The sequence below is a fragment of the Emys orbicularis genome, chromosome 6 (genome assembly GCF_028017835.1).
Source record: "Emys orbicularis isolate rEmyOrb1 chromosome 6, rEmyOrb1.hap1, whole genome shotgun sequence".
Taxonomy (NCBI): domain Eukaryota; kingdom Metazoa; phylum Chordata; order Testudines; family Emydidae; genus Emys; species Emys orbicularis.
The window spans coordinates 84940109-84966196 of record NC_088688.1 but is presented as its reverse complement, the minus strand read 5'-3'; the positions used below and the strand labels follow the sequence as shown (position 1 = coordinate 84966196).

Sequence of the window (26088 nt, the reverse complement as noted above, 5' to 3'; positions counted from 1 at the left end):
ATTATTTCCTTGCATCCAGTTTACCAAGTGATCCAGATATCTCTGAATCAATGACCTGTCCTCTTCATTATTTTCCACTCCCCCTATTTTTGTGTCATCTGCTTACTTTTTCAGTGATGGGCAGCTACAAAAATACCAAGGACCAGTTTTCATGCCCAGCTCCGGCTACTTTATATTGCTCTGCTGCTAGAAAGCCAATTTAACCAGCTAAGGGAATCCTCAGGTAGCAGAGAGACAGAGTATGCCATTTCTCTCCCAGGCCTGAGTGAGAGCCTATTCCCAGAGAAGGAAGTCACGCCCCTATGCTCTGGAGATCACTCTTATCAGAACAACTCATTGGGGCCTCAGGCAGCTGGGTGGAAATAAGAGCAGTGCAAAGGCTGTTCTAACTAATACGAGGGACCAGACTGCTCCCCAGACAGCCATGGGATCTGGGGGCCACAAATGTAACTTAATACCTTTGACTGCCCCTGTATTGCACTAAGGACTAGACTAGAGGAAGTGGCCTCAGAGCTACCTCGCCATGTAGAAATGCTGCAGCAGTTCTTCAGCTAAGCGTCGTGAGTTGAGATTTAAGGTTAGGTGATGGGAACCTTACAAATGCCTGTAATAACAAATAATTGTTATAAATAGGTTTCATTTTCTGGCTTACAGAAAATATATAGAGTCGGACTCTTTTTTACTCTCATCCAGGAGTCAACACTTACAGTTCCTTCCGGATCCACTAAAAGAAGATGTTTGGCTTGTCTATTGTGCATACCAGTCAGCACATAGGAGCCTGGATTTGTGGTGCTTTTCCTGACCAGGAAGTCTCCACATTTCTTTAACAGCTGTTCTGCTTCTTTCCTACTCATCTCTCCTTGATACCAAGGCTCTGTATTCAGCTCGTTCATTATAGTGCAGTTAGCTGCTCTGGGTAATGGAGGACTGGTACACTCGACCGAGGGAGCCTTATTCAGCGCAGGCACAGTGGCCTGGTTCTTGAGAGCATCTTCAAAAGGTTCTGGTTACAGGCACAGAAACAAGTGCAAGATCACTCACAGGTAAACTGCATTACAAAAAAATACAATTCCGGTCATTTTAACCCTGGTTTATTTTCTTGTAATAGCCACTTCCATTTATCCTTAAGAAGAACAAACACAGTATGGTGTATTACTAGTCCCACTAGTTTATATAATATATTAAGAACATAGAGAATATTGTTTGTAAACAAATATATTAAAAATCAGAGACAATTTTGACTAATTGCTAAGGGTCACATATTTGTAGGTTCTGGACAGGATCAGAGCTCTCTTATTGTTTAGCCAGTTAGAATCATAGAATATCAGGGTTGGAAGGGACCTCAGGAGGTCATCTAGTCCAACCCCCTGCTCAGAGCAGGACTAATCCCCAGACAGATTTTTGCCCCAGATCCCTAAATGGCCCCTTCAGGGATTGAACTCACAATGCTGGGTTCAGCAGGCCAATGCTCAAACCACTGAGCTATCCCTCCCCCTGAAGTTAAGAGGACTTCATTTTAAATAAACTGCATAATCTGCATAGTCACATATATTACACAGATATCTGCTCTCTTTTCAAAACAGAGTATTAATTTAACAAAGATCCCTGATGTTTAATTACATACTATGATAAACTCATGAGTCTACATCCTAAATTAGGAAAAGAAGTCTAGGTTAGATCAGTGTGAGCTAACACATGTTACCTAATCCCAACCTTCTTCCTAGTGTAGATGCAGGTTAACACCTTTTACCCTGATTTAGCTTCAAAACTATAAGCACCCATAATTTCAACCTCAGAAAGATATGGATCACCTTCATTAATTCAAACCATTTTAGGAATGAATAAATGGCAATTCTGTTGGTCCAAAATAAAAGACTAAGTATGTAGGATCTGTCATTAGAGGTGAGAGTTAAAAGGGAACTCACTCATATCAAACAGATCTTTTCTTGGACTGCTGTCTTTGGTACACTCTTTTGTTCCACTGAATGCACTTTCAGCATCTGCCTGAAGTGCAAGTAGAGCTTCCATGTTTATATGTTGGGTGTTCACATAAGCTGGCACCTCTCCTGTTGGGGTTACCTGAGGCTTCCCTTCTGGCACGCTGTAAATGTCCAAGGACCCTGGAAAATTCAAAAATTCTCTTTAACATAGCATTTGGAAGGATAAAGCAGTATTGTTTAGAATAAACATAGGAGGTGTCACTAACCAAAGTGCAGACTCAACAGTCTCTGGAAAGAGAGATGAAAAGACAAACAACATGCCTGTCTATTAGAGCTTGGCACAGTGGAAAAATCATTCTCGAATAGTCATTCAAATTCAAAACTGATTTTGATTTGACTGCATTCATGGTCCTTTTGTCTTCACTTTCTGCCTATTGTTTACTAGCACAAATACAGGAGGAAAGTGAGTTTTAAGCCTGACTACTGGCTGTATTTGATTGGAATATTCAAAACTGGGGCAGCGTTGGTTAGTTACCTATGTCATGTGATCAGAGAACTGAAGTAAGCTAATCTGATTTAGGTAACCAAACAACACAGCATCAGTTTTGAAATTTAAATATCAAATATCTGAAACAATACTGCAAACTAGCCAAATGAGGGGGAAATTTCATGAAGACATGCAAAAAAATTCTGAATAATGAATATATTTCAGAATATTATGATTTGCTCATGACGTTCACAAAAAGCAAAACAGGAAAATTTTAGAAATCAATTATTTTTTACAAATAATTTGCTCAACTCAGCTCATAGATGCACATACGTGCATGCACAGACACTGTGATGGACTGTACCCCTGTATTCACCCTTTGACCATTACTGTAATAATCTTTGTACAAAGTATGCCTTGTAAGGTATCCTTTAAAAACTCATAATTTACTGGTCAATAATTGTCCTGAACAACACTGTATATAAAATTCCACTGTACAGTGTTATTAACACATGTTCCAAACCACAACCCTGCCCAAACAGAAAATGGCAAACAGGTCTGTCTCAAACAAAAGAATGTGTGCTCTGCTTAATTTGCATTTAAGCAGAAAACAAAGGGAGTTCCAAGGGGTGGGAAAACCAGCAGGAGATATAATACCCTTAGGCCAGGTCTACACCCAGCCGCTAGTTCGGCGGCTGGGAATCGAAGTTCTGGGTTCGATTTATCGCGTCTGGTCTGGACGCGATAAATCGATCCCGGAAGCGCTCGCCGTCGACTGCGGTACTCCAGCTCGGCGAGAGGAGTACCGCGGAGTCGACGGGGTGCCTGCCTGCCGCGTGTGGACCGCGTCTGAACCGCGGTAAGTTCGAACTAAGGTATGTCGACTTCAGCTACGTTATTCACGTAGCTGAAGTTGCGTACCTTAGTTCGAATTTGGGGGGTAGTGTAGACCAGGCCTTAGACTTTTTGTCTCCTGAATCTCAGCTGGAAACATTTCTGAGAGGGGGAGTGACTATAAAAATGACACCCCTCCTCCTCCTCTTACTCTCTGTCCATCGATTGACCGCACCAGAAGGACAAAGGAAGCAGCCGTTACACAGAAGACGGGGCCCCTGGTCTAGAAATTTGCCCAGCAAGACTATTGAGAGCATGTGGTGACAGAAACTTTGCTTTGAATGTAACATAGTTTGTTAAGTTAGGCACTAGTTGCGTTTTATCTTTATTTCTCTTGTAACCATTTTATGCCTCATTACTTGTATTCACTTAAAATCCTAGCTCTTTGTAGTTAATAAACTTGTTTTATTGTTTTATCTAGACCAGTGTGTTTGAATTGAAGTGTTTGGGAAACTCCATTTGAGATAACAGTATATGTGTATATCATTTCTATTAATAAAATGGCAGACTTTATATTAGCTTGTATTGTCCAGGAGAGGAGTGGGCAGTAGAAGATGTACAGTTCTGGGGAAAAGTCTGGGACTGGAAGTGTGCTGAGGTCACCTTCCCGTGTAAATCAGGTTAGTGAAAGCCTGAGTGTGACCAGCAGGTTGCAAGTGCACACAGACATAGCTCGGAGTGACTTACATGCTAGAGCAGTGGTTCTCAAACTTTTGTACTGGTGACCCCTTTCACATAGCTAGCATCTGAGTGCGACCCCCCCCACCCCATAAATTAAAAACACTTTTAAATATATTTATCACCATTATAAATGCTGGCCGCAAAGTGGGGTTTAGGGTGGAGGCTGGCTGTGAGCAGTCCAGGAGTGGAGGCAACAGCAAAGCAGTGTAAAGGTTAGAAAGCCTGGGTGTCACAGCTATTCATCAGTGCAGAATGTACCCTGGGTATAACTCACACACACAGACCTACATTGTCAGAAGTAACTACTGATTTTGGTTGCCTGATTTGATTTGTAGGACCCAACTGGAGACACCTTCAAAAGGTCAGATTTTCAGAAAGTGCTGAGCACCCACCTCCTGAAAATCAGGCCCCTTAAAGGTGTGTCAAGCTGGGCAGCCAAAGATTAAGGCATCCAAAATCACTAATCATATTTGAAAACTTAGGCTTTTATATACATATATAAAAAAACCTAAGTTTTCAAATGTGATTAAATAAACAGCTCTGGGAACTGAAATCCAATATATATTCTGAAACACACACACAATCCAATATATATTCTGAAACACACACATATATATTGGATTTCAGTTCCCAGAGCTGTTTATCCAATACCTTTCACAATCACTGATGCTAAAATCCACTTTAAGAAAGAAAATAAACTATCAATTAACTATAGTGTCTTGCTGCGAGATTTCCATGTATCAGACTTTCACTGTATGGCCCCAATCCACCTAATCAAATCCAACTCTATGATTGGGGCCTATATAATGTCTACACTAAAAAACAAAACACAGCAGTGTTTCAGAGCCTGGCTCAACTGACTTGGGCTCACGGGGCTTACACTGCAAGATGAAAGATAGCAGTATAGATGGTTCCTGCTCAGGATGGAGTCCAGGCTCTGAAATCCTCCCCACTTGCCAGGTTTCAGAGCCCGGGCTCCAGCCCAGGCAGGAACGTCTACACTGTCATTTTTAGCCCCTTAGTGTAAGCCCCATGATCCTGAGTCAGTTGACCCAGGCTGAGACTCTCAACAAAAAAACAAAACAAAAACAAAAAAAAACCCAACCCCGCAGCAGCAGTGCAGACATATCCTTTGAGAAGTATAATTACTTTAAAGTTTAACTCACCTTGTTTAACAGGAGCATGCTGCCAGTCTTCACTGAATTTGTCTCCGAAGTGTCGACTCTGGTAATATGTTTGTTCTCTTCCTGCTGCTGCTGCAGACTAGAGTGGACATACAAACAACAATTCTTCAACTACTCCTTCCTTTAAAACACTGTGATGCACTGTTCATCTTTGAGGCTTTGTTCGGTTCTGTTCTACTTACACCTAGTCTTCTTTTCATTCCTTATGCATGACACTATGATTGAGCATTCTGTCTTGAATGTGTTTGTGTAGGGGAATGATAGTGTGAGTGACCTTCATGAGAACCTCACTCCTTCCTCTTTTTATTCTATAAAATATGCAGCCTTCTTTATTTGGCAAACCCTGACAACCTATTGAGGATGCGCTGCAGAAAACAGGTGCTAGAATACAAGAATGAGCAAGCGTCTTCAAAAGGATTAACAGAAAGATTCACTCACTGGTACCTACTGACTGTATGGTGGGAGGGGGTTCTCAACAGACAAGGTATCTCTGGGAATTAAATAGAGATGTGCTGCCAACATTACAATCTTTGGCTCAGATGCTGAGTGCTGTTCCACTCAGACCAGCAGAGATCCACTGATTTCAGTAGAGTCTATATGGGCAGCCTCTTATAGCTGCTCAGCCCCACTGAAGTCAATGGGACTCCATATAGGTGCAGGGACCTGTCTTCATGGATCAGCTTGAAGGAGCACAGACTTTGAGCCCAATCCTTGTATTTTTGCCTGAATGAGAACAGTAGGATTGGCCCTGTAAGGAAGTGCCCTGTTCTTAATCCAGCGCACAAACAACTGGATGGCATCCAAACTACCCTTTCCTGGGGTTTCCTTTACTGTTAACCGAAGGGGACACCACCAGCTTGAAATATTAGTCAATTTAAAAACTAGGTAAAAGTAGTTTTAGGTGCTACCCCTGCCCATGAGTCCCTCTGCCAATTGGTTTGGTTAGAATCAAAGTATCCTGTTTCAAAAAATGTTTCTCTCCCCTGTTGTGGAGGGGGAAAGTCATACATACAGCAGGGGATAGTGACTGTACAGGAGAAATATGTCAGCAATGTGAAATGAGTCGGCAATGTGACGTGGCCGTGAAAAAAGCTAATGCGGTCTTGGGATGCATTAGGCGAGGTATTTCTAGTAGGGATAAGGAGGTGCTGCTTCCGTTATACAAGGCACTGGTGAGACCTCATTTGGAGTACTGTGTGCAGTTCTGGTCTCCCGTGTTTAAAAAGGATGAACTCAAACTGGAACGGGTACAGAGAAGGGCCACTAGGATGATCCGAGGAATGGAAAACCTGCCGTATGAAAGGAGACTCGAGGAGCTCGGTTTGTTTACCCTAACCAAAAGAAGGCTGAGGGGGGATATGATTGCTCTCTTTAAATATATCAGAGGGATAAATACCAGGGAGGGAGAGGAATTATTTCAGCTCAGTACTAATGTGGACACGAGAACAAATGGATATAAACTGGCCGTCGGGAAGTTTAGGCTTGAAATTAGACGACGGTTTCTAACCGTCAGAGGGGTGAAGTTCTGGAACAGCCTTCCGAGGGAAACAGTGGGGGCGAAAGACCTCTCTGGCTTTAAGATTAAGTTTGATAAGTTTATGGAGGGGATGGTTTGATGGGATAACGTGATTTTAGTCAATAGGTCAATAACGTGCCATCGCTGGTAATTAGTATCAATGGTCAATGCGGGTCTGGCTGGAGAATCTTGCCCGCATGCTCGGGGTTTTGCTGATCGCCATATTTGGGGTCGGGAAGGAATTTTCCTCCAGGGTAGATTGGCAGAGGCCCTGGAGGTTTTTCGCCTTCCTCCACAGCATGGGGCAGGGGTCGCTTGCTGGAGGATTCTCTGTGACTTGAAGTCTTTAAATCATGATTTGGGGACTTCAACAGCTGAGTCAAGGGAGAGAATTATTCCAGGAGTGGGTGGGTCAGCTTTTGTGGCCTGCATCATGCGGGAGGTCAGACTAGATGATCATAATGGTCCCTTCTGACCTTAAAGTCTATGAGTCTATAAATAGTAAAGCTGATATACGAAAAATCAGTTGCACAAAGCAAGCAAATGGAAAAATGTGTAAAAAATTCCCCTCCCTAAGCATGTTCAGTTATAGCATTCTTAGGTGTTCCATGTAATAATAATAGGAGGTGGGGGGGGGGGAACAGGGAGAAATATGATTTATAAGGAAATGGTACCTCTTTAAATAAACCTTCTATCAGGACATGCACTTGAGCTCGGCTATTTCTGGATTTGCTGCTGCTGCTGCCTGTGCCTCATACAGAGGCTCAACCTTTTTTATGTCATGGGTTGGAGCTAACAGGACCCACCTGATCCAGTTGCCTAGGCCAGCCAAGAGAATAGCTCTGCATCCCTATGCAGGCTTCTAGGCCCAGATCCACAAAGGGACTTAGGAACTGTGACATTGAGCATCACAACATCTAACTGTTAGGTGCCTAGAAAAATCACAGGAACAGCACTGCAACCCACAAAACTGAGTTAGGTACCTCGGCTCCTATTCAATGAATGGGGAGAGATAGGCAGCTTAGAAAACAACCCACAAAGCCACCTAATCTAGCCAATAGGAGATGCTGATAAAATGGATGGGTATTAAGCCCCGCCCCCTCACAGAGATAGGTGCCTAAACCCAGGTTGCAGGGAGGCACCTAGCTCTGCTAGTGATCCACAAAGCAGGGGAAGATAGGCACTACTCCACCTAACTAACATGAAGGGCCCAATCCACTAGGTGTGCTCAGAGGCCACCTAACTCCACACAAAACAATGGGAGAGGGGACGTGGAGGAGGAGAACCTCTCTTATAACCATTAGCCCAGTGGTTAGGGTATTCACATTGGATGTGGGAGACCCCTGGTTCAAGTCACCTCTGCCTGATGAAGAGAAGGGATTTGAACAGGGATTTGCCACTTCTTAGGTGAGTGCCCTAACCACTGAGCAAGGGGATATCCTGATGAGGAGCTCTTAGTGAAGTTGTTCCACTGAAATTATATAATTGAATAATTAAATGTTAATTGGACCAGAGAAAGAGGAAAAATCACTCTACAGTCCAGCCTTTAGGGCTTTCAGAAAGCTCCATAGGGCTGGTCCAAAAGGGAACAGTGTACACTATCTTTCCTTCTGTGTGTTAACAGGGAGTGGGGACTTTATAATTCCTCCCTAGTTACTTAGCTATGTCCTATTGAGGACAACAAATGTTGGCCAGTGACCACTCCCACCTAGCATTCTGTGATCTGGAAGGCTATGATTTTGCCTGTCTACTGAGCAGGTGTAATGGGTAAGAGGTCATCTTCAGCCTCTTCTCCCCCAGCACACCCATTGCAGGATGAGCCAGAATTTAATAATAAACAATATAGAGCCATGTTTCATTTCTTATTCAAGTCCATGAATGAATATGAAGCAGCAATAAATAAGGTGCCACAGAACAATGCAGCCATATATGAAAAGTTACAAGATATTTAATATTGTCAGTGCATTGATCTGGAAATAAAATGCTGCTTTCAAATTTTTGATTGAATAAGAAACTAAGCAGGTAACATGTCACTGACCTGAGCAGTCTCTGCGGCATTTGGGATCCTAGTTTTGAATCTAGCATCAATAAAGCCACCAGTAGGAGGCATTTTATTAGGAATGCTGTTGTAATAGGGATGTTCTGCTGGCTCTCCATTTTCCTCCATCCAAGGTTCATCAAAACTCTGCATCCTGTAGAAAGGGATGATGTTACTCATCTTGCAGCACTCGAAGCGCTATAGTACTAGCTACATGGGCCATATACTACCCAGCCCTTTGACAATTAAGCGACGTTTACAAAATAGGATGAACCAAGCAGCACTCCACCCCTGTAATGAGGCTGATCCAAAGCCCACTGAAGTTGATGGGAGCCTTCCACTGACTTCAGAGAGCTTTGGATCAGGTCCTACATACCCCTATTAATGACAACCATTAAAAACTTCTTTACAATACCTTACCATGTTATTGGTAGTATTATTTGTGTGATTGATTGGCTGATGATAAAAAAAAGTATCCTTCATAATGTCTTGGGGCCTGATTCTGATCTAAATAACCCTGCTGTGAATCAGGAATGACTTTGGTGAATTCAACAGGCCCAATTCTCTGTTTCACTGCACATCAAGCTGTCATTTACACCAGTGCAAAGGGAAGGTAAAATTCTTCCAAATCAGAATGGTAGCATTCTACACTCACTATGCGTAGGGTTGCCAAAACTCCAGGATTCTCCTGGAGTCTCCAGGAATTAAAGATTAATCTTTAATTAAAGATTATGTCATGTGATGAAACCCTCAGGAATACATCCAACCAAAATGTTGCTCACACCAATGCAGCTGATATGGTGCTAGCGTTGGTGGGAAAGTTTCTAAAAATGTTACTGTAGACAGAGACTGAGGTGGGGGAATGGGATGTGAAAATCAGTGTGAAGGCTGAACCATAGGTTAATTTGGTAATCCAGTTCCCCTTTTAGAACAATCACACATAGGGTTTCCTCCCACTCGGCCCTTCCATATGCACTTTTTTCATGGGGGGGGGCAGTCTGACCTGTGCCAGTCTATGTATGTGTTTTTAGAAAGCCTGTTTCTTTGACTTTAAGTAAGGGTTATGATGATTTTTATGACTTGCAGCAAAAAGAAAAATCTCTAAAACGAGCAGACCAAAATCTGTCATGACCATTCATGACTTTACAAAGAAACCCTGCAGGATAGATTCCAACCTTCCTGGGAAGTTCCTCCACTTGCATTACTTCAAGGCTCCATCCACACTGGGTATAAAGCTGGATTTAAAAACAAATTTTAAATAGATTTAGGCTAACATGGCTTAAAGACCTTCAGTGTGGATATGGGCCAGGGCATAGCCATTTAAAAACCATGCTTAAAATAGTGCTTTGACCTGGGGCCAAATATAGAGATGACTCTTAGCTGGTGTAATTTACAACTTGTTCTGGTCACTCACTATGTAAATTAAACCAATTTAGCCTCCCTTCGTCTCACTTAGCGATGTGCAATATACCGCCTATAGCACACATCACCTCTGAATTTGTGCACCTGTCTCGATCTCTAACAAGCGTTTGACTAGCCAGTATGGGCAGGACATTATAATTTTAAAACAGTTGATCCTAGAGGCCATGTTTAAATGTGATTTTAAAATGATTATGGCCCATCCACATTGATCAGGCAATCCATGTTTCACTCATTTATCAGGAATCTGTTTTAAAGTGTGTTTAAAATCCAGTTCTTCTAAGACAGTTTCATCCACAGCACAGCCATAGATTCACCCCTCACTTTACCAGCTGGTGAAGGAAACTGAGGAACTAGAAAAGATTCTACTGCAATGTTACTCACCTATCATGGAGAGCAGGTATCTTAGAGGGACACCGTAAATATTGCTTAAATCGAAGTTCAAATGCTTGCCCTATGGTGCTGATAATATCCTGGGCCAGGTCATCACAGCATTCCAGTATATGGCACGCTAGAGGAAAGAAAGGAAGATGCCGACATTTACACAACATTATTTTTACAGTCTTCACTGTGATGCAGTAATTAATGGCACAAGGACCTCCAGGCCAAGGACAGTTGTTCTTTTCATGACATATAAATTTTATTAAAATCTGAATGAACAAAAATAGCAATTAGCTACAGCTAACTTAAGACATTGGCTTGATTCTCCTCTCACTTACACCATCTGAAATCAGGAGTGATTCCACTCCAATCCAATGGAATTATCGTACAACGGTGTAAAACTGGTGTAAGTGAGACCAAAATCAGGGCCCATAATTTGAAAAACTCCTTCAAGAAGAGAAACCTTAATGAATGTCATTCATTATCACCTGACTGTAACTGCGTGCAGCAAGTTACAGGAGAATTCTGAGCTTTCTATTAAAATAAGGAGATAGACACTAGAGAACATTTTCAGATCATTCCAAATTAAACTTACCTTTATTTCTCTTCAATCTGTTTTCTGTAATTGTATTGCCATTTTAGTTGATTTTCTAATCTACTTATCATGATGTGTGCCTGTGCGACAAAGTTTCCAACTGGTTCTGAACTTCCGCAAAATGAGGTGTGAGGGAGGTATTCATATACAAGATACCAGCCAGATCTTTGGCCCTGCTATGGCTCCAGTGATGCAAAGGTGTGGTGTGTTGGCATAACTGGCTATCTGGGAAATCCCCGAGTGGCATACAGCCAATACAGCAGCTCGACACTGACCCCCCTCTCTGCACTCTTCCAGGCTGATACTCTGGAACTGTGTGGAGAGAGGCTGGCTACACCAGTTTTACACCTGCTGGGGGCCGAGAAACCCACTCCCTTTCCACTAACTAAGCAATAAGAATCTGCGCCTGCAATATAGCTGGATCAAAGTTGGCTCGAGTATGTCTACACACGCTGCAATTACACTTCCTGATTGCAATGTAGACAAGCCTGCATGTCCAGTGCCTAGCACAAGGGGATTGGGGCCTCTAGGGACTAATGTAATACAAATTAGGAATGATGCTGACATTTGTGTGTGCTTGTACAATTTTGTTAGTAACAATCACACAGCACTTGAAGAGCATCTACACAGTGGTCCCACACAGGCTGGCATACAGGAAGGATTTGTGCATAGACCAGGGTAGGACATCATGAGATCTGCAATTATGCAGACACAGTGGCTGCAATTCCTGCCCATAGAGTTGTGTGATGTCTTGATGCAGGGCAAATGTTCCTGGCCCTGGGTTGCAGATTAATTTTTCCCCCAGGACACTTCACCTGCATAAAGACTGAGATGGACACCACTGGCTTATGAAGTGAATTTGCCTTACATGAATAAACTGTACGACCAGCTGTGTTAGTCATTCAGCACCAAGGGATTCCCTAGGCAATGTGCGGAGGTCTCCAAACGTGTGGACTGAAAGAAGTGAAGTTGAACAAAGGACTATAATATGTATGCATGCAATACTGGAAGTGGGTATTTAAAGAGAATATGTTGCCTGCTGCTAAACCTGTTGGGAGCTGAAAAGAAACTTAAGTCATATTAAAAATAACATAATGGATAAACTGTCTCCTTAGATACAAGGATGGCTTCTGGGCAGGTGAGAAGTAGAGGCAGGATCCACAAAGGGACTTAGGTGTTGCAACCCTCAGCATCGCAGTGCTTAACTTTTAGGTACTGAAAATCACAGGAATAACACTGCGATCCACAAAGCCAAGGGCTGGTCCACACTAACCCCCCACTTCGAACTAAGATACGCAACTTCAGCTACGTGAATAACATAGCTGAAGTCGAAGTATCTTAGTTCGAACTTACCGCGGGTCCACACGTGGCAGGCAGGCTCCCCCGTCGACTCCGTGTACTCCTCTCGCGGAGTAGGAGTACCGGCGTCGACGGCGAGCACTTCCGGGATCGATCCGGGATCGATTTATCGCGTCTAGACAAAACGCGATAAATCGATCCCAGAAGATCGATTGCATACCGCCGGACCCGGAGGTAAGTATAGACGTACCCCAAGTTAGGCCCTTGGGCTCCCTATACAATGAATGGGGAAAGATAGAAGCCTAAGAATGGGAACCACAAAAGCCAGTATGCTAGGTAGGAAGTCACCTATGCTAGCCAATGGGAGATGCTAACAACAGGGATGTGTTCTAAACCCTGCCCCTCTCTCAGAGATAGGTGCCTATCTCCACTAGTGATCCACACACAGGAACCAGCCACCTGGAGTCAGGTGGCTTAGGTGTTTACTTGTGGTAATGAGTTAGGTGCCTACCTTACTCCATACAAAATGGCTGGAAAAGGGGGCAGTGGTGCTCACCTTACTTACAACTTGTAGCCCACTGGTTGAGCACTCACCTGGAGATGGGCAATCCAGGTTCAAGTCCTCACTCTGCCAGAAGGAGAGAAAGGATTTGAACAGAGGTCTCCCACCTTTCAGGTAGGTGCTCTAGCCACTCAGCTACGGGATATTCTGATGGTGGTGGACTCCCTCAATCTCTCCTGTTGAAGCTGTTCTACTGTGGACAAATAATGAGAGAGTCATTGGAGCAGGGGGATTGGACCCTAGGTCTCCCCTCCTCCCAGGTGGATGCCCTAACCACTGGGCTCTCTCTTTCTCTCTTGCCCAGTGACTATTCAAGTATTTATCCACAGTGGAACAGTTATTGGCCTCAGATTAGGCTTTGCATGTGATTTAGGCAGCTGAATGCCTGTCTTCCCCTGATTCGTGAATCACTCTGGGGCTTACACAGTATAGGCACCTGGGCACCTAAAGGGAGGCAGCAGTGCATATGCCCCAGGGTCGAATACTTGGGCGCCTAGGGAACTTTTACAGAAGGAAGTTAGATGACGAGTGAGCTTAGGCACCCACAGGGTTAGGTGGCAGCCAAGCAGGAGTTTCATGAATCACAGTGGTGCTGGGCACTGAGACATAGGCACCCAACTCTGGAGTTTAAGCATCTAAATTGCTTCCTGGATCACACCCTTAGGTTTCTTATACAAAGAAGGAGAAGTTTGGCTCACACTGAGATATTTCTTTAGGGTTTGTTACAAACTGGTGACTGGAAGACAGACAACCGCTGCACTGCAAGAGTGAGAGCATTAGGCTGTGAGAGGACAAGTACCATTTTAATCTTTTTAGGGAAAGAATGAGTCTTCTTATATGTGTGTATAATGTGGAGCATGCTGTGGGTGCTAATTTAAATGATAACAACATTTTCATCAGTGATGTATAAGTACATATAAAATCACTGCTGATAAATGTTGTGGGTGACACGAAGACTGGGAGGGTGGTAAATAATGAGGACAGGACAGTCATACAGAGTGCTCTGGATCACTTGTTAAACTGGGTCCAATTCAAACAAAATGTCTTTCAGTACAGCCAAATGCAAAGCTATCCATCTAGAATCAAGGAATGCAGGTCATACCTACAGAATGGGGGACTGTATCTTGGAAAGACATGATTCAAAAAAGGATTTAAGGGTCACAGTGGACAAACCTGAACATGAGCTCCTAAAGCAATGGTGTATCAATTGGATATTGTGAGGGGGTGAACCCCATCATGGGCGAGAAAAGATTAAGGGCCAGTTAGGCACATTCACTCCACCTGCCAGAGGCTGTTGGAAGCTAGAGGCCTCAGGAAGACTTAGGACAGGACTTGACACCAGAGCTGGGGAAAAGCAGTGAAACCGCTGGAACCCAGGGCCCAGAAGATAGGTGGATACTTTGGACTCCGCTTGGACATTTTGTTACCCTAGAAGGGATTTGGCACAATGGAACTTCCCACCACAAGAGTAAAGATTGTCTGTATGTGAGATAGAGCCTTCTTCTCAGCCAGAGAGCTGGGTGGTGTGCAAGATGGCCTGAAGGGGACACTGGATATGAAAACTCCTGCTATATTGAGGGGGCACTCTTGAGGTGAGAACGCACCATTACAGATGTATAATAAAAGGAGTAGTGAGGAGGTGATTTTACACCTGTACATGGTGTTGGTGAGGCCAATTCTGGAATTCTGTGTCAAGTTCTAATGACCACATTTTAAAAAGATTATTGAAAAATTGCAGAGTGCAGAAAAGAGCCACAAAATGATTTGAGAGCTGGAGAAAATGCCTGACAGTGAGCGACTTATAGAGTTCAGTCTGTTTAGTTTATCAAAAAGAAGATTAAGAGGTGACTTAATTACAGTGCATAAGTACCTTCATGGGGAGAAAATGCCCAGCTGTAAAGGGCTCTTTAATCTAGTGGAGAAAGGCAGAACAAGGACCAATGACTGGAAACTGAAGCGAGAGAAATTCAAATTAGAAATTAGGCATATATTTTTAACAATGATGGTGATTAACAACTGGAACAAACTACCCCGGGAACTCGGAACATAGAGGATTCTCCATCTCCCGATGTCTTCAAATCTAGGCTGGATGCTTTTCTGAAAGATATTCTATAGCCAAGCACAAGTTACTGGACTAACACGGGGGTAAACTGAGTGAAGTTTAGTGACCTGTGATATGCAGGAAATCAGATTAGATGATCTAATGCTCCCTCTGGCCTTAAACTCTACCGGAGAATCTATTTATTATTAATATATTATACATTATTTTGTAACTTAAACTTAAAGCCTCACAAAGCTTTCTGTAATACAAGCAGATGGTAGCCTTTTGTACCTGTCTTTCTAGATTATGATTTCTTCTCTCTCTTTCTGTAATTTGCTTTTATTTATGAGAATCAGAACTGGATCATAAATCCCATTTGTTGGAGGCAATCACTAACAGGTGCCTTAGAGAGAAACCATTGTCTGACCTCAGGGAAAGTAGAAGGAGAACTAGGTAACAGCTTGAATACAAGATCAGAGACAAAGAGGGTTATGATCTCCTTCCTCACGACATTCAGCAAAGAGGCTAGGAAGGTCCAGTCCAGGCACGAGGAGCATCCAAATGATCTGAAATATATTAATCATGGCAAAAAATCTGCTGGACTAATGTGTGTGGCTGCTGATTATTGCTGTGCTGATTGTTCCAGTGATCATCCCTAATGTCAACTTTTTATTGTGTTGCATTTACTTTTTCTGGAAAAATCCAATAAAATGAAAACATGAATTTATATTTTTTAATGGAAGGCACTAAATATAGAAAATACCTTACCTCTGCGATTAACAGGGTCCTTAGCTACATATGCAACATAGTCTGTTGTATCCTGTAAAAAATGGATATATATATATAATGAATTTGCTTTTGCACTGTAACAAAAGAGCAGAGCATATCACATAAGTATTTCCCATGAAGTGATAGCCTGGTGGTGAGGGTGGGACAGATAGCTAACCCACCATTTTACACACAGCAATATGACTGAGTACTTCCTCTGTATGGAATCACTCTGAAGGCCATGTTCACAATATAGTTAACACTATGCCATCAATATCCACGTTTAAGCATGCTAGTCTGTAGCAGGCTTCCAGCATGGTTTCCCTGACCAGTGTGGACAGTTTTTGCAGTCCTTTCTTATATGTGAGTTTACTCATGATATAAAACCATGCTACAGACTAACTCTCAGGTAAACCTAACACAAGGATGCAAATAAAATGGGAATAAGGAAAAATAAATTTTTATTTTACATGTCTTCCAGGCTACCTTTTTATGTTCTGTGACTACCTTTAACTAATAAATAAGGCTAGGGAATGCTGGCCAGATAAGCAAAATCCTTTTTAAAAAGCTCTTCCATCTTGCCCTTAAGCACAGCTAATGCTGGCATCTATTCAATTTTAATGTGGACAGGCCCTAACTATGCCCTGTTGAGCACCATATTAATATCCTGTTTGAACATCTACAGCTCAGACAGCAAGCATGTGCAAAAGCAACTCTTGTTTTATTCCAAAAACATTTACAGGATTGGTTCTGATCCCACTCACTCTGGTTTCACTCCATTGACTTCCAAAGCATTACCCTTAATTTACACCAGTGCAAGGACCTCTTCCAAAGCCCTCGAAATCAGTTAAAAGACTCACATTGACATCAGTGGGCTTTGGATGAGGCCCCAATTGAGAGAAGAATCAGGGTCTCGTCCAAGACACTCAATATCTAAAAGATTGCCTGAAGCCATGGGCGGTGGGTAGCATAGGCAGGGGAAGGCTGTGCCTCCCCAAACAGCCTGGTGTGGCCCCGCCCATGCTCCACCCTGAAACCCCCTCCTGCCTGCTTCCAGTTTCCTTCCTGCTCTTCTGTGGCCAAGAGGCTAGGGCCAATGTGCACAAGGCCCGGGGCTGGGGGCACTGGGGTTGGGGGTGCTTCAGCTGTGCTGCTTGCATGCCCGGTGAGCTGGGGCTGCTCCGGCCTCGCTGCCTGCCTGCTCAGCGCTGGGGCTGGAGCCGGGGACAATCCAGGGCTGGGGGCACTCCGGCTGCGCTGTCTGCCCGCCCGGTGCACTGGGACTGTGGACACTCCGGCCCCACCGCCCACCTACATGGCACGCTGGGGCTTGGGGCGCACGGGGGGGGGCATCAACCATGGAGGGGGTGCTCCACGCTCCGTCGGGGGAGCAGAAGGGGAGGAGTCGGGCCTCCGGCAGAGGGAGAGGGGGAGCGGCTAGCCTCTCCCAACGGCACATTCACCCGCCACCCATGCCTGAAGCTCTGGTATGAAGACCATAGTTGACAACTATGGCACAATGGAACTTCCCACCACAAGAGTAAAGCTTGTCTGTATGGGAGATAGAGCCTTCTTGAGAGCCAGTCTAAGGGCAGGTCTTCACTACCCGCCGGATCAGCGGGTAGTGATCGATCTATCGGGGATTGATTTATCGCGTCTCGTCTAGACGTGGATAAATCGATCCCTGGAACGCACTCCCCATTGACTCCGGAACTCCAGCTCGCGAGAGGCGGAAGCGGAGTCGACGGGGGAGCAGCAGCGGTCGACTCGCCGCCATCCTCACAGCCAAGTAAATTGACCTAAGATACACTGACTTCAGCTACACTATTTGCGTAGCTGAAGTTGCGTATCTTACGTCAACCCCCCCACTAGTGTAGACCAGGGCTGAGACTGTGGAACAAAATCCCACAGAAGTAAAGATATCACAGACTTCAACACCTTCCGCTCCAAATGCAAGTCACACTTCTTCAACTTCGCCTACCAAAACAAAACATTATATTGCATACACACTTCTCCTGGGGAAAGGATGAGAGCAAGAACAAACCACATGTGGCAGATGTTAGTCCCTGTGACAGATATGGCAATTTCCTACAATATCCTTGAAAAAAACCTTAATGGGTTAAGTTTAAGTATCTTTTGAGTCCACTGTATTAAATGCAAAGGTTATGTATTATCGTGGGCCGGGATTGTATGTAACCTCTCTAGGGGGTAGATATGATGTGAACCTTGGGAAGTGTTATGAACTTCAAAGAACTGTACTGAACAATGTGTAAGAATGGGCTTTTGGGGACAAACATTGTCAAGTGATTTACCTGAGGAATCTCTAAGGGGAAATGAATGCAAATTCCCTACCTCCAGTTATACAAAAACTCAGTCTTTTGAAGTTCCACCCTGAGGAGAGGGCCATTATCTGCAGCTTACCTGTTCTTGGAGTCTCAAGATCAAAGGCCCAAGCTGCATACAGGAAAGACTAACCTGTTCGTGGGGGTGGTAGTTCTGAGCTAATGCTGTTATGAATTTGTGACCACAGAAAAGCTCCATTGTGGGGTTCGAAGCACTGACTCTTAATAGAGCCAGGAGGAGTTGGGAGGGGTGAACTCTGATAAACTTATTAGAATGTGTGTAGGTTCTTTTGTTGTTTTAATGTTTTCTCTGTACTGCTTTCCCCTTAAGAATAAATGTGCTTGCTTAGAAAGAGTCGTGTAGTAACTTGTGACTGCTGGTAATTACAGCTGTTCATAGCCTCTGGAGAGAAAGCAAAGTGCAGACACTGGCCTGTTTAGGCAGTCTGGCTTGCTGAGAATATCACAGTGTAGACAGGGAACTGTGCAGCCTGCAATAATCACTGTCAGGAGGGAGAGAGATGTGGGTCTCTTCCCAAGAGAGGTGATGGTTGAGGAGCTGGGAGTTTAGAGTGGGTGCCCTCAAGGGACCACTGTGAGGGAATACTGGTGCAATTGCTCTGAACTGTAACACTCACATCAGTTAATGCACTACTGCAATGCACTCAGATACCACAGTAAAAGAAGGTGTATAGAACAGAACAGAATAGCCCTGTCTCTCTGTTCATGCATCTCTAATACTCCCAGTGACCTGATGTATGGGGAATGACTTTGGTGGGAGTGGTGGTGGATTTCACCCCTGAAGAGGAAAGAAAACAATCAATACATTTATATTGGGATATATGCTAGGCTGGTTTGGTATGTCAGGTGTATCAAGCAGTAATTAAGTTTAGCTGTGAGAGACAGGAACCACATGAGCAAGCTCTTTCTTTTATTTAAAGTTATCCCAACTAGGAGCCTACTGTGACAAGCCTGCTGAATGTCAATGGATGCTCACACCTACTCTCCTCTCCACCCCCAGGATGAGCTCATCATGCAGTGGTCTTGTTGTGTGAATGCTACTTTACAGTTTCACCAGCTCTTGTTGGCTCCTGTACTTGGTACGATTTGATTTCTCAGTGACTCAGTGGCATGACTTTCATCTCACTAAAACATTTGATAGACCTTGTTTATTTCAATTCAAATCTCTTACTGCTGTGCTGGTAATGCTGTTACCTGGTAAATCACTCTGCCAATGGGTGGGGGTGTTTCTAGGACTTAGCATGTGGGATGGCAGATGGGGTGGCAAAGAACTTTCCTATGGAGGCAGGCAACTGTACTAATCACTCCTCTGCCCGCTGCAGGAATTGTTCATTTCCAGTATCCATTGCAAGCTGTGGTATTTCAGAGGTGCTGTTGATCAATTTTTACTCCCTGAATTATTATTTTACAATGGCCCAAATTTATCCCTGCTGTATCCCCATTGAGTTTAGCAGAGTTACATCATGGATGAATTTGACCCATTTAGCATATTGATAACAGTCAGTTTGCAAACATGTCAAGGATATTTTGCCCTGAAGAGCTGGTGTAGTTAACTCATCTTGCAGTTGAGGTGGGAGAGCTATTTAATAGAGAGGGCTATATGTGCCATGTAAGTTGACCTGTCCCTGACAACAGGGACTGGGTTGATCAATCTAGAGCAGGGATCGGCAACCTCTGGCACGCGGCTCACCAGGGTAAGCACGCTGGCGGGCCAGGCCGATTTGTTTACCTGCCGCGTCGGCAGGTCCGGCCAATCGCAGCTCCCACTGGCCGCGGTTCGCTGTCCCAGGTCAATGAGGGTGGTGGGAAGCCGCAGCCAGCACATCCCTCGGCCCACGCTACTTCCCGCAGCCCCCATTGGCCTGGGACGGTGAACCGCGGCCAGTGGGAGCCGCAATCGGCCGAACCTGCCGACGCGGCAGGTAAACAAACCAGCCTGGCCCGCCAGAGTGCTTACCCTGGCGAGCTGCGTGCCAGAGGTTGCTGACCCCTGATCTAGAGTAAAGGTTTTCAAGACTCAGGAGGGACTTTTACTGTTTTAAGTTTTTCTCAATTCTTCATAGATAGGACATATTCTGAAGCGTATTTAGTATGAAATTGGGAGGATAGCTCAAACAAATATGTAGATAAGTAAAAAGCCCAGATCTGCCCTCTGAATTGAATGTGAGTTGCACGGAGGCATCTGAGAGGAAAACTAAACATGGCAAGTGTAGAAATGCAGAACTGGGCTTCTCCTAAAAGCCACATCCTCTCCTCAAACATATGAGTGGAATAGACATATCTGAGGACAGTATTTGGCTCTCCGTTTTCATAAGATAGAGTTGAGGAAAAAGAAAGGAAAGAAAAATTACCTGGGGCTACGAGGCTAGAAATACAGCCACATCCTCAGTCCTTTACTGCAGGAAGGGCAAAATGGATAACAATCAAGATGAAAAGTAAAAGGATATCCATATGAAAATACTGTGCTTACTTTGAAAACCACAGGGCCCTACTTACAGGATTTATAAGATTTATATGAAATGCTCCAGGCCCTTTGACACTTTTCCTGACACTCATTCATAGAGGAGGATTTGTGACTGCCTGTCAGTGGTTTCCCTCAAAAAGAGCTTGATGGCAACAGTCCAGAAGAGCTTACAAAATAAGAAACAGAAGCTATCATGCTTATATTTTCCTTTGAGTAAGACATGAGATAAATCCTGGCATAAGGTCCTCCTATAGCAATACGTATGGAAGGAAATGACTAAAGAAATGCTTACCGGATCACCTCCAGAGGCAAAGGAAATAGACTGCATATGATGATTTGCTATGATCTGTTTGGATCAGAAAAAAAACAAAAGTATGAGTCAGTAGATTCTCTTTTGCAGATTACCCCCTTTGGTTTTTTTTTTTTTGTGTGTGTGTGTGTGTGTGTGAGAGAGTGAAGTAAAAACCGAAAACAAGATCAAAATAAATTCTTGCCTTTCATCTGTGAGGAGTTAGTCACAGAGAACATGCTGCTGATGTAAACAAGCTTAAGAATGTTAGATATCCCTACTTCAGGTTTTCCTTAAGTTGAAGGACAATGAAATTTTAGAATAGCAATGAATGAACATAAAAATGTGCCCAGCATTCAAGTAAATTATATAGTCCTGCCATACAGTATCTTATCTGAAAATACAGTTTCCTGAAGATATTTTGGAGAAACTTTAATCTGTTGAAGTGAGTTTTTGTCACAGGTAGTGATGAATGTAGCAAAAGGGTACACTTCACCCAAAATACAGAGCTTCCATATCCTGCATGGCTATAGAGGGCAAATGTTAGGGGCTTCCATAACCTCCTGTGGATTTGAACATTGTGGACACCAGATAGGCTCTCTGGCTCAATGGGGTTAACTGTCAGAGCAGTGGAAAGGGAGTGGGGGGTCATAGAGAGAGGCATTCCCTGAGCTGACTAATTTTCCTTTCCCCTTTTTCCCCTGCACCTGAAAGACCATGCCTAGCAGTACCTCCCTCTCGAGAAAAAGGCTGTCTCTTGGAGTTCCTTCGCTGAGTCAGAAAGGGTCAGAGAATAAAGTGACGTGCTTCCTCCATGTAACGCATGCTGCCTTCATAATACTTCCAGCCCCATCTGCTCACCCAACTATAACCTTTAAATAGATCTTTCATTATTTTTATTCTCAGTGGAGGACTGTATTCCTCTTTATCCCCAAGGGAAGGTTTCTCTCCCCACTATCGCTCAAAGACCTGCATCACGGTGGTCTTTGTACCAGGAGGTCTGAACAGTAATTCACTCCGTGTCTCAATGTCACTCCTAACTAAGGTTACAAAGTAGCAGCCGTGTTAGTCTGTATCCGCAAAAAGAACAGGAGTACTTGTGGCACCTTAGAGACTAACAAATTTATTTCAGCATAAGCTTTCGTGGGCTACAGCTCACTTCTTCAGATGCATAGAGTGGAACACACAGACAGAAGATATTTATACATTCAGAGAACATGAAAGGTGGAAGTACGCATACCAATTGTAAGAGGCCAATCAATTGAGATGAGCTATCAGTAGCAGCAGAAGAAAAAACTTTGAAGTGATAATCAAGATGACCCATAGAAGGTGTGAGGAGAACTTAACATGGGGGGGGGATTCAATTAGTGTAATGTGTAGTGTAATGACTCCTAACTAACATGGTCAACTCAATGGAGCAACTCAACTGGTCCCTTACCTCCCTACTCCAAACTAAGAATGCTGTTTTTCCATTCTCTCCAGTCCAAAGCTGATCCACGAACAAGAGACTAGTAACAAGAATCAAGCCTGTCTTTCTTGGATAGCACCATAAAGAACTAATCAGAAAGCCACTTGGCCAACCTTGCTTTCAGTATTCTGAAAGGTATGCCACAGAAAGCAGACCACATTTTTATACATTCCAGGAATGCTCTCTGGGGTAATCCAACACTCCTAGTATAAACCAGAAATGAAGGAGCCCTCCACCAGAGTGCTGGTTTGTCAAAGACCCCTTCATTTCCCAGTCCTCCATCATCATAGCTTGTGTAGTGAATATAGATACACATGATATCAGTCATCTCTTCTATTTCCAGTTAATGAAACTATATTGTGGAGAGAAGCCAAAACATTTGGGGTTGACCCTCAGCTGGTGTGAATCAGCATAGCTCCATTGCCATCCCCAAATCTCTGCTGCTTTACACAGAGCTGAGGCTCTCGCCCTTTATTTAAAATGACTTCTTATTTTTAAAATGCCTTCCGTTTTTTGTATGTTTTGCAGATGGGTCATACTAAGGGAAAGCTCCTTGTGCCAGTAGTGAAAGCTGGGGACAACTGCCCTTATAAAAAGTACTATCAGATGCTTTAATAAGGTCCAAAACACTACAACATGCCATAGTGCTGCTACTACAGTGCTTGAGCTAGTACTGTAGTAGAAGACTACAGCAGCTTATCTATAAGATGGTGGGGAAAAGACAAATAAAAAGTAAGAAACCTTTCAGGTGTGTGTGTGTGTTTGTAGTTTATTTTTTATCTTGCGGCACAGCAGGTTTTTTTCCTTGCTGTATCTAGGCACATCTAGGTACGTAGCTCACAGCAAATAGCACAGCAGTGATTATGCAACACTATCAGCTTTCTCTATATACATAGCGAGCAAGATTTTTTCTCATCTCATACATCATTCACAACCCACTGCAGTGATTCCCCAGAGTCAGTATATACCTTCAGCACAAAGGAGAAGAATAAAGGGGTTGGTTGACACAGGCTTCCTTCTTCTGAAAGGCAGACATTTCACTGAAGTGAAAACCCCCCAAAGCAGGATTTTTAACATCACCTTATGAATAGAATGCCTTCTAACACAATATATAGAAAAAGAAAAAAAAAACACTGGGGATAGGCATTCATCTCTGTAGATTGGTCAGAACCAAAATACCTCCACCCAAACACAGCCAAAGTTTGGAACTGGACCTTTTTCTGCCAGAAAACGCCATTTCACATTGTAAAGTGGACCTTTTGAGAGGTAATGACAGAATTACTGTGAAAACATTATTTTCACCAATCTATGTTAAATGTGTAAACAAACTAATCTATTGCACTTTACATTTTCATTCCTTTTTTATTTGATAAAGAAATAATACTTTAAGCACAGGAGCATTTTATCAAGTAGCAAACTTTACACGATATGCTCTTCATCAATGGACTTAGGGATTTTTATACACAAACCTGTTTTGAATCAGGAGTCATTAGATTTAAGCTGGTGGTGGATATATTTAGAGTTATGTTCATTCCTGCAAACTGAAGATTGCTCTTTCCCAAGACGCTAGAGAGAACTTTGCTTGGTGGCTGTGAAGTAAAGTAATACATTTTAGTTGATTCGCGACGACAACTTACTGTAATGGATTGCTAAACTGTATTATACTGTTCAGCCACGTGGGGACACTGTGTAACAAACCCCATTTAAACTAACCTCAGCCATTCCTGGCAGTTCATTAAAGGATCTTATGGAAGGCTCATATCTGGTGTACCTCTGAGAAGGGAGCTCTGTAGCCAGTCTATACCCAGTACAGGAGCCTGACTTGCTAATAGCAGCCCTCCAACCTCCCCTGTACAAGGTGTACATGGCACACTTCATGCAGGCTCAGCTGACATCTTAAGAGCTGCTATTCAAGAATGACAACTTTTACTCTACTCTAGTGATCACTTCATTTGGGCAGCTATTTTTCTCTGTAGGTCATTCCTCATAACACAATTAACAAAATGGTTAAAGCATAAGTGTGGAATATAGCATCAAACCATAGATTGCAAAGCATTATTACTGTGCAATTGTCAGTGGGGATCAAACCCTGGACTTACAACACCAAAGCACATAGTCTTAATATTTGAGATGAAGGAATAACTTTGTTAGCTATAAGTAAGTAGCAAAGTCTTATTCTCATTAGAGATAGAAGGAGATATAACTGCATACACTAAGCCAGTGTACTTCACATAGAAGAATTTTTATTACTATGTAATAAATCCATATTACAGACTAGAGACAAGAATTTGCCCTAGCCATGTAAATTAAGATACATGAGCTGAAACTGACAAAAACATGAGAGTCACCGTGAAGACAGGGCGGGGCACAGACCTGCAAAAGTTCATGTGTTTTTTGTTGCTGTTGTTAAGATTTAGCTGCTACCAGCACCCTTTCCCTTTCCAAAGGGTTGGTTTGTTTTAAAAGTAGTTCGAGAGAGTGCTGAGAGAATGCGGAAATGGTCAACGCTACACTCGGCTGATGCAGCAACTCATGGTGTCGGACGCCATCAGGTGGTCGAGGGACATCGGCAAAGTAACTGAAATACTTTCCTCATGGATTTTATTTTCTAAATGGACAACCTACCTAATTCTCAATTACTGTGGGACAATCTCCACTCATTGATATATTTTGCTTTCCACAACCAAATCTCTGTACAATTTTTCATGAGTGATGAACCCAAGTATTCAGATTCTAATCTCTCAACAGGAGATACTGCTCTTAGACACACTGATTCAGCAAGATGGCTCATTGGGCACTAGGAACTTCCTTTCATCCATTTTCCCAGTGTTATTTTGTGGCATTTTGTTTTTCAAGAAAAAAGACATTTGCCTTTCTTTTACTTTCTGATTAAAAGCCCCCATTAAAAAGGCTGAATATGGAAGATATTCTTTGAAAAGACAATTCTGTTCTGAAGCAGATTCTATTGTCGCTGTGGTATTTGTTGTTTTAGTGTTTGCATATGTCTCACTGGGAGTTAAATACAGTACCCCCGTTGTGACCACGAGAGCTAAATATATATTACATGGCTCTCAGCTACAAGAAAAAGGCCACATTCAGCAAGGACGGTGTGTGGGTTCTTGTTCTGAACCCTCCCTCATACATTCTATTTCTGTTGATAGTGCAGCAGTTATCCATTTCAGATACAAGCTCATGTCACTGCAAACTAGACTTCCTAAGAGCTAAACTGTGGCTTTGCCACAAGCCCTGAGTCAGGGGCAGTTCATAGTTGTGCTGCTCCAGAGATAGAGCCGGGATCGTACTGGCACTCAGAGTCACAATATGGTGCCTGGATGGTTCTTTCCTTGCTCCAGGAGGGCAACAGTTTGTGTCAGCCATATACCTAGCACAGTGTACTTCCCCCTTTGCTGTGGCCAGTAGTGTGGGGGCAGACCCAAGACTTCACCCACTCCCCAGCCACTTCCCCACCCAGCTATGCTACTAGCCATGATATGGATATCCCAGGCAGGGGAGGAAGGAGTATCCTTACACTCCCTTACTTTGAACTCTATGAGCGATGCTGACCGGAAGGGCAGTCGGTGCAATCTACAGTGGCTGCACACAGACAAGACTCTGGAAGATTCTGCACCTGCAGTTCTCAGGCTGACTTAAACACACCTGCCCACTGCATCTGGTTTCTGCTATGCTGAACTAAGGAAA

At 43.5% G+C, this 26088-nt stretch overlaps 1 protein-coding gene across 1 annotated transcript in view; it reads right to left on the bottom strand.

Moving 5' to 3' along the window:
• SHC3 (SHC adaptor protein 3) overlaps positions 1-26088 on the bottom strand; it is a 76277-nt gene that overhangs the window by 6208 nt on the left and 43981 nt on the right. The window contains exons 4-11 of the mRNA XM_065406404.1: positions 23859-23978; positions 20925-20978; positions 15806-15857; positions 10544-10670; positions 8737-8894; positions 5169-5252; positions 1926-2120; positions 708-1003 (exon numbers count right to left, since the gene is read on the bottom strand). Of these exons, the coding sequence (XP_065262476.1) occupies positions 708-1003; positions 1926-2120; positions 5169-5252; positions 8737-8894; positions 10544-10670; positions 15806-15857; positions 20925-20978; positions 23859-23978 (1086 nt within the window). The remainder of the gene's footprint in view (positions 1-707; positions 1004-1925; positions 2121-5168; positions 5253-8736; positions 8895-10543; positions 10671-15805; positions 15858-20924; positions 20979-23858; positions 23979-26088) is intronic.